Raw genomic sequence first — 9,972 nt, 5'->3', positions numbered from 1 at the left:
TGACCAACCTTAGTTCAAGAACTCTTTTCTTTGTGTATCTGCCGAGCAACCCAAGGTGAGTTCACACAGCCAAGGCATGGGGTTCCCAGGGTGGGAATGGGATTGGATGATTATTTCGTGCGTACTTAGTTAATGGAACCTAATGATATAGTCCTCAGGGTGGGGATGGTAAATGATAAGATACGGCTAGACTAGTATACCTACTTGAACTGATCTTCGCACACACGCCAAGGGTTGGCTGCGATAATTATGACTGATCTTCGCACACATGCTTCGGGGAAGCTGCGAACTATAGAAACTAAATCTTCGCAAGGAATGCCAGGGTGGCCGCGATACAAATATACATAGTCTAGGATATTTGGGAGTATTAACCCAAATCTTCGCATACATGCCGAAAGGGCCCGCGATGGAAACCAATACTATACATGAACAACGAACGAACATAATACGACTCATACAATTACTATTACTGAACTTACTATCTGTGAACTCGCTCAACTAGTTGTTGACTCTCTGCTGCATGCCTTGCAGGACCTTAGGTACACTATGGAGCTTGCACAAGGAGGAGCAGGTCGTTGTGGGCAACGGATCGATAAACACTTATTACGTTACAAACATTTATACTTATGATTGGGTTTTACATTAATGCTTCCGCTACACTTATTCACATTGGTTTTTGATGAACATCAATCATGTCGTGATGACTTACTTTATCTACTCATATTATTAAATGCTATGTTTGATATGATTGATGGCTTGATCCTGGTCAGTCACGCTCCCAAGTGGTAGTACTCCGCGTGGGGATTTTGGGGGTGTGACACTACACACCTTTAAAAAAACAAAACGATGACAATACTGTAGTTTTTAACAGGGTCAAAATTGTAATTTTGGGCTAGGGTAAATTCGTAATTTGCCAAAAGCTAAAGCAATGACAATACTTAATTTTTAACCATGGGCAAAATCGTAACTTTAAACAGGGGCAAATTCGTAATTTTGAACGGGAGTAAAATCGTAATATACCTGGACCAATGTGAGAGTACCAGGTAGCAGCCTGCCCGTGTTGCAGGGCACTAAGTCGAATATTTCTCTCTTATAACATGTACGTTTCTGTTTCGGTTACTTGTACATACTACTCATAACACGATCTCAAAAAAATTACATCGAGTCAACCGATTAAAACAAAATCCTACCATACTTTTGCTAAAAAAAACTAAAACGATGGAAAATCTACCGCTTGGCACGAATAAAAATTACATCGAGTCAACCAATTAAAACAAAACACTACCATAGTTTTCTAAAGAAAAATCTCTAAAACAAATTTTATACTATGGGAAAATCGTAATTTAATAGGAAAAAAAGAAAAAAACAATGGCAAAACTATAAATTTGAGTTGAGGGCAAAATCATAATTTGGCTAGGAGAAAGAAAAAATAAAACTAAGGACAAAACTATAATGTCACTTTTTCGTATTATATTTTTTCATTTTAAATTTTTAAAAAGTTTATTAAAAACTATAGTAATATATCATGAGTAAGGTTATTCTACAAATAGACTTAACTTACAAAACATGAGAAGTGAACAAAAAAGAAAATTGAATTTTTTTCCAATCTTATCAAACACGTATTTTAAGTCCCAAAATCTGTTCTTTTTTTTTCTTTACATTTTTTAACTTAATATCATGTTTAAATAGATGTGAAAAAAAATTCAAAAAAAAAAAAGAAGAAAAATTTTCTTCACTTCTCATAGTTAAAATGTTAAAACCCATTTGTATTTTATATAACACAATATATCATATCATATCAGCTTATCTCAAAATATGATCTTATAATTTATAAATATCTATTAATATATATTTAATATTTAGTCTAACATAATCTGATATAATCTGATATATAGAAATAATAAAATATAATATTATATTATTTTTTAAACGGCTAATTTCCACAAATACATAGAAGTAACGATAGGCGACACTATTTAGCGTCACAATATTCAGCATTTGTCCTAATCATCACCCTTCCAACACACCCACACACAACACGCGTACATGCAAAACCGACTAAACACACACACACACACTCTTCTACTGTGTGCTTCTTTCTTTCATTTCATCAAAATAATAACCTTTTTCTTTGTTTTCTCATGTCCTACTAACTAAAAGTCCAAAACTATTCCCGTAATTAATTTCTTACCACATAAATATTATATGGCCGGAGTTAACGACGGCGGCGGCGGAGGTGGTGGTGGTGGCGGCGTGGTGAAAGTCGTTGAACCGGTGCTGGTAGCACACCCGGTAAAAGATCAGCTTCAAAATGTTTCCTACTGCATTACAAGTCCACCCCCATGGCGTAAGTTTTTTCTTTCATTTTTTTGTAATATTTATTTAATATTTTTTCAAGTTTTTTGATGATCAACACCGTAAAGAGTGGCCTAAGATACACTCAAATATTTAGCTGTGTGCTGCATATTGAATTTCGATACAAATAAGGAGCGTGTAAAAATATTGATTTATTTGTTTATAATTGCAATATTGCATATATTTATTTGTTGTGGGGAAAATCATCAAAATAGGCAAGTTGGACCAAAGGATTTTAGTATAGGCATTGAATTTGTGAACTTGTAATATAAGCAATCCAAAACAACCAATAAAAGAACAAATAACCCCATAGCCCATGCTCCCCCACACTCCTGTAATCCGGCACCTTCGTGGCCCACACTCCGATAAACCGACTCCTCCATAGCCCACACTCTGAGATGCTGACACCTATATAGCCCACACTTTGATACATTATCACTCCATAGCCTACACTTTAATACGCCGGCACCTCTATAGCCCACATTTCGATAAACCGGCCCCTCCATACCTCACACTCAGATAGGCCGGCCCCTCTGTAGCCTACACTCCGATAAGCCGGCACGACGGCACTTTCATAGCCCACACTCAGATACACCGACACTCCATAGCCTGTTGGAAATCAAGCCCTTAATCGAACACAAGATTGAACGAACATCGCACAACTCCTTTTATTATAAACCAAAAGGACACAAATACAATTACCCTAACCATTTATTTATCCTAAACTCATTTTAGTCTTAACCCAACTCTATTTTAATAATAAAATAAACCAACTAAATAAACCTATCTAATAAACAGATAATTCAAACTATTTAGATTTATAAACCAAACTATATTTATCTTGAACACCCACTTGAATTATCATTAACCTATTTAAACTTTTTGGATAATGCACCAAATCAGAACTTACTTGGTGAAGTTGCCTATTTTCATGATTTTCCTTTGTAATGTTGATCTGTTTGCAGAACTAGTTAGGGTTGTTTGTTTTCCAAAGCTTGATTCCTTATAATTATATGGCAAAGTTGGCCGACTAGCTTGCGTAGTATAACCACTGGTAAGCAATGTTTTACCTGAAACATAAATGAACCGGCCGGTTTTGATCGTACTATGCAAAAGGCTAGCCTCCTCCCTATCAATCGGGACCCCGACCTTTTGGCTGTCTTCTGGTTTTCATTACATTATTAAAAAGAGTAAATTTGAAGAAAAGTTTACATCAAGTTGTAATTGAGTGGCCAGTTTTCTTACTATAGAACAAACCATTTACTTACTGTAGGAACTTCTGAGATTTTACAATATTCATTTTCTGCCATATTTCAATTATTTCATCGGTGACTTAATTTAAAGTCCAATCCCGATTTATAATCATGTAACGTCGTTATTTTTGCTACAGATGAGGCTATACTGCTTGGCTTTCAACATTATATAGTAATGCTTGGGACAATTGTTATTATTGCAACAGCTCTTGTTCCTCAAATGGGAGGAGGCAATGTAAGACTAATTCAAATTGTAACTTATGTAGTTAAAAGTAGACATCATATGTTCGAATCAAGTTTCCACTCGTGTCTGTCTTAACCCCTTGAATAGTGGCGAAGCTTGAGATTTCCGACCGCGGGGGGGGGGGGGGGGGGGGGGGGGGGGGGCAAAACGTATATACCAAAAATTTCTATACAACCGGGGGTCGAAAACGTATATACCCAAAAATTTCTATACGAAAACTACATACTCTCCACTACTGAGCGAGAAGTTCGGGGGGTCGGCCGCCCCCTCCCGCCCCCACAAAACATAAGCTGCGCTTTACCCGGTCACATCGGTTAGCAGGGTATTGGCGGGGGCCGTGAGTTTTTTCCCCAACAGGTTCTCATGGTCACCACAAAATTAGATGTCTTTCGCCAGTTTGACAAACAAACTCTAACACCAAAATATACATTTAGTCAACTGCAAAACCAATATTTGTGAAATTGGTTAACTGTCGTCTTAATTTGTTGAAATGGACAAGGGTAAATGTTTTGTTTGTTGTTGTTGGGAAAATTAACATGTAGTTTATATCGTTTCATATGTATAAGTCTATATAAACTATTTGTAACAATGGTTGTTATTCCTGTAGAGAGAGAAGGCCGACGTGATTCAAACTATGCTTTTTGTCGCTGGATTGAACACATTGCTGCAAACTATGTTTGGGACTAGGTTGCCTGCTGTCATTGGAAGCTCATATACTTATGTTCCACCTACGATCTCAATTATTCTTTCAGGACGGTGGAACGATCCCAATCCTGTGGCGGTTCGTGAACCATATTCTTTTGAACCTTCTTCTAGACTATTAGCATATATCCATAATTAAATACTAATACTTAAAAATAAATATGTTTTGATTCTTGTGCTCAGAGATTCGAGAAGACAATGCGTGCGATCCAGGGTGCTTTAATTATTGCTTCAACAATTCAGATCATTCTCGGGTTCAGTGGTCTATGGCGTAACGTTGCAAGGTTAACTTTGAATTAGACAATTTTTTATGACTGCTGGCGAGATAGGGATGTCAATGGTGCAGGTTGACGGGTTTCAGGGTAGCGGGTTGAATTGTTGAAAACCTGAATACGACTCATATGTTTGTTCGTAAGAGACATCAAACCTAACCCTCACACACTTAAAATATTTTAACCCGAACACGACCAGTCTAACCCGTTTATCTGAACTGTCAAATAGGCTAGTGGGTAGTAATAAAGTTGTAAACCAGTTAATGGGTTGGTAAGTTGTAATAAATGGTTTAAACGGTCGTAAATAGCATGTTTAATTGAATGGCTTAAACAGGTTAAACCCGAACATGGCCCCGTTTATTGAACGGGTTAGATATGACAACCAAAAACCTGATTATTTTTGTGTCATGTCAGAAATTGTCACCCCCTACGTCAAGCTATTACACTGTTCTTTTTGTTAATAGGTTGTTGAGTCCACTTTCGGCGGTTCCTTTGGTTGCTCTTGCTGGTTTTGGGCTGTATGAACTCGGGTTCCCTGGGGTGAGTACATATCTTCACACCAAAAAAGAATTGGATTTTATAATTTGAATGTGACTTTTCTTTTGTATTTTTAGGTTGCGAGATGTGTTGAAATCGGGTTGCCTCAACTCGTTATTCTAGTACTTCTATCTCAGGCAATATATCTAAGAAATAGAATCATAATTCGCATACTAAACATTTTTTAACAATTGGGAAATTGGCCTGTAATAATCCCTAGTAGACGTCATTGGCCATTGACAGTCCCACTTTTGAATATTCCCCCTGCCAGTCCAACCTTTCACCTATTTTTCCTCCACCGGTCCCCCGTTAAAAAAACTTAACGGAGTTGAGTTTTTTTCCGACTTACAAAGAGATTTCTTAAGGCTTTTGATCAGAACGATGATATGACTCCATTGATGTAAAACTTACCTCGAAACGGTGCTCCCAACGACTTGATTTTTGTTAATTGAAACTTTAAACACCCGAATTGAAGCACCGTTTTCATTGTTTGGAGCACTGTTTCGAGGTAAGTTTTACATCAATGGACTCGTATCGTCGTCCTGATAAAAATCTCTAAAAAATCTCTTTGTAATTCCAAAAACAAAACTTAACCCCGTTAAATTTTTTTAACGGGGGACCGGTGGAGGAAAAATAGGTGAAAGGTTGGACTGGCAGGGGGAATATTCAAAAGTGGGACTGTCAATGGCCAATGACGTCTACTAGGGATTATTACAGGCCAATTTCCAACAATTTAGTTTTCTAAATTAACTAAATTGTTAAGTGCAGTACCTAGCCCATATGATTCACTCCGGAAGAAATATACTCGAGCGATTTGGTGTTTTAATTTCCGTTGCAATCGTTTGGATTTATGCTCATATACTTACCGTTAGTGGGGTCTACAATCACACCGCATTGAGGACACAAATAAGTTGCCGAACGGATCGTACTGGATTAATTCATTCTGCTCCATGGTTAGAAACATTTTCTGTTTCATAACCAATTAATAACTTGTATAACTACAAAAAGTTGGCAAGTCAACCCGACCCGATCCATCTATGGCTAATTGAATCTTTCTTTTTAGGATAAGAGCTCCGTATCCTTTCCAATGGGGTGCGCCATCCTTCCATGCTGGTGAAGCTTTTGCCATGATGATGGCTGCTTTTGTTGCTCTTGTAGAGGTCTGATTTTGCGTTTTCGGTTTTCCTGTTTTGGCATATGTTTTAAGTTGATAAACATATCAAATTCATGTTTTGTATTGATGTTACCGAAGGCACAGATATTTAGTCCAAGATATATATATTATTTTAGTTCTATGCAAAGTTTATACATTTGACTTATTTTAGTTTTCAAACGTCTTTTGCATGCGTTTAATGGTATTATCAGTCTACTGGTGGCTTCATTGCGGTTTCAAGGTATGCAAGTGCAACTCACATGCCACCATCTATTCTAAGCCGCGGTGTGGGTTGGCAGGTAGTTATCACCTATTCTCTATTTGTTATCGCAATTTTAGTATTTTCTGTTCTGTGATTGTCAAACAAAATAAAGGTGTGCAATTGTTTTAAGAAACACTATTTTTATTACACTTGTAAAAGTCAAATCTGTGTGTTTGACTCCTGATATTTTAAGTTTGTCTTTGTAGGGGATTGGCATATTGTTGTCTGGTTTGTTTGGATCTGTAAGTGGATCTTCGGTATCAATGTGAGTCAAACATCCAGCAACTTCTTTGCTTCTAGTGAATATTTGACTAGAATACGTATATTTAGAATACATTTTGACCAATTTGCAGGGAGAATGCTGGCCTTTTGGCTTTGACCCGTATTGGCAGTCGAAGGGTTGTGCAAATTTCAGCTGGTTTTATGATCTTCTTTTCGATTCTTGGCAAGTCTTTAGCAAAACCTAATAAGTCTTGTATAACGGATTTAAGTCGTTTTTCTACAAATCGGTATAGAATTCATGAAATAGTTAAAACATACTACATGATCATGCAGGTAAGTTTGGAGCAGTCTTTGCATCAATACCAGCACCCATAATTGCCGCTCTATATTGCCTTTTATTTGCTTATGTGGGTAAGTTGATGTGAATTTCCTTCCTAGTCCGCCGCGTCTTCTTCGCTTTGTTTGGTTAACATCGCCATCATATCACAGGTGGTGTGGGCCTTAGCTTTCTTCAGTTCTGCAATCTGAACACATTCCGAACAAAGTTCATACTCGGGTATTCAATCTTCTTGGGCTTGTCCGTGCCTCAGTACTTCAACGAGCATGAAGCTATCAACGGTTATGGCCCTGTCCACACTTCTTCAAGATGGGTATGAATATAAAAATTGTAAATCCAAATAAAATGGGTATCAGTTTTGATTCATATATAAAACCATATCTTGAAAAATTTTGGCATTTGTTTTTACCTAGGTTCATGACATTTTTTTTATTTTTATTTTTATAGTTCAACAACATAGTAAACGTTCCGTTCTCATCAGAAGCGTTTGTAGCTGCGATCGTGGCGTATTTTCTAGATAATACGCTTCAGCATAGAGACGGTTCAGTTAGGAAAGACAGAGGCAAACATTGGTGGGACCAGTTTCGTACATTCAAGAGTGATTCCAGAAGTGAAGAGTTCTACTCTTTGCCCTTCAATCTCAACAGATACTTCCCATCTGTATGATAGTATGAGGGTTCGTTCCTTTTTGTCACATATGATGTATCGACTAATTGTAATCATGTCATAGAGGTTGGTCAGTCGTGTTTGAATGATATGTTTGATGTGGTTCCAATCGGTACAACCGAATGGACAGATGGAAACCAGATTAGAAATATAGAGAGAGATTCAGATCTTAATTCATTTCCTTCCTCTCTTTCTTAATTCAAAACATCGTACAAATACTAGGATCGATTCGAGCTCGGGGAAGACGGTTGCCACTCGCTTTGTCCCGTAGCATTTGGAGTAGTAACGGGTGACGGGGCTGGAGGTACGGTGGCGGAAACTTGTGGTCGTAGCCGAGGTCGGTTCTTGAGAAAAACGATTATCTCAACAATCATTGACTCAATACGATCCAACGACTCATTCCATTTTTCAGCGTTCATTGATGTGGATCAAGACTACTAATTGATACGAACCGAGTCGTAATTAAATAATCCAAAGAAAATAGATAAGAACTTGAGAGAAAACAAGACTGAGAGAAAACAAGACTTTTGGAAGTCACTAATTCATTTTTTCATTCATAATAAAACAAAAAAAGAAAACAAAAAAAAAAAACCTATAACTACCTTTCACCTTTTTCATATTTTCTACACCAAAAAGAATACATTCCTTCTGTATTCTAAACCAAAAAAAAAAAGTTCTATTCTACACTATGGAAAGATCAAAGGGCGGTTCAAGCAAAAAATCGAAAAGTGGTTCTAGCCAAAGTCGGCCTTACGCAACAAGGACAACAGCCGTTTCACGCACCACAATCGCAACAACCATTGCAATATCCATTTATCATGTATCCTATAGTGCCAATCGTGCCTATTTGTATTGGATCCGTGAAGGGGTATGGTCCCAAAAAGTCGCGCAAACCTCCGCCCAGGTTGCGCGCGGAACCATACTCCTTATTTCAGAAAACTTATTGATGGGCTTTTCACGCGCGACCTACACCACGCTGTAGGTTATCCCGCGCGAGGCAAGGCCCACAAGAGGCTCAGATATCAGCACTTAGCATAAAAATGGAACAAATGAGCATACTAACCCCGCGCGGATTAAATTGCTGTCCAACAAGAGCCACTCAGTAGGGAAGCGCACAGCTACCCACAGTGGTACATAAGGTACAAGTGGCAGTAAAAGGAGCCAATGAGCGTCTAGCAGGCTCTGCACAATCGTGCGCCACGATCGCCTGACGAGAAGTACACAAGGACGCCTACGTGGCACCAATCAGAGGACGGAGACAACTGTCCCACGATCTCCACTTGTCTGCTGATGATAAAAGGACAACAAGGCCGACAACAATGACACGTGGCTCCAATCAAGGTGCGCCAGCACCGATGAACGTCTAGAAGCCACTAAGCGGTCGACGCCAGTGAGACAAAGAGCATATCCGTTTTGTTGTCCGCTTCCGGCCCAAGGCCCATCAGCCCATAACCCCTTACACCTCTCCGGCTATAAATAGAGACCTCATTCCACAGGTTAAACATTCTATTCCCTCGACTCTCACTCTTTACACTTAATTACTCTCAAAGCGGTCGCTTATTCTCACGCCGGAGCCTGGTTAAGAAGGAAACCCCCACATTCCCCTCTTAACGAGTAACGGTGTTCTGTTTTGCAGGATTGATTACCAAGTCGGAGCTCGAATATCCTTAAGAAGATTAACCATCATGAAAGGAACATAAACCAATCTAATTAACTCCCTAATTAGATCACTGTTTCTTCATTGGCGCCCACCGATTTTTTCTATAACCACCCTCATCTTCTTTTATTTGAGCCTTTGACATCTTTTTCATCCTTCGACTATGACTGGTCAAGGAACCATTCCAGAGTTCGGTTTCGGAACCAACTCTAACATGGCGTTGGGTGAAGGAATCCAAAACTTCCAAGCCCAGCAAATCGAAGAAATCGGCGAAGTTGAAATTACCAATACTGGGGGTCCGCGCGGGAGCAT

General features: G+C 38.6%; 1 protein-coding gene across 1 annotated transcript; it reads left to right on the top strand.

Moving 5' to 3' along the window:
• Positions 1-2,053: 2,053 nt before the first annotated feature.
• Positions 2,054-8,099, top strand: LOC110917207 (nucleobase-ascorbate transporter 6). The gene is made up of 14 exons (XM_022161799.2): positions 2,054-2,347; positions 3,746-3,843; positions 4,460-4,633; positions 4,738-4,838; positions 5,291-5,366; positions 5,441-5,500; positions 6,132-6,316; positions 6,427-6,523; positions 6,729-6,815; positions 6,985-7,043; positions 7,132-7,223; positions 7,334-7,411; positions 7,490-7,650; positions 7,785-8,099. The coding sequence occupies exons 1-14, from the start codon at positions 2,206-2,208 to the stop codon at positions 8,001-8,003; spliced, it is 1,629 nt and encodes a 542-aa protein (XP_022017491.1). The 5' UTR covers positions 2,054-2,205; the 3' UTR covers positions 8,004-8,099.
• Positions 8,100-9,972: the final 1,873 nt, after the last annotated feature.

The sequence above is a fragment of the Helianthus annuus genome, chromosome 16, assembly GCF_002127325.2.
Source record: "Helianthus annuus cultivar XRQ/B chromosome 16, HanXRQr2.0-SUNRISE, whole genome shotgun sequence".
In the NCBI taxonomy this organism is placed as follows: Eukaryota; Viridiplantae; Streptophyta; class Magnoliopsida; order Asterales; family Asteraceae; genus Helianthus; species Helianthus annuus.
This window is presented reverse-complemented; position numbering and strand designations above follow the sequence as displayed.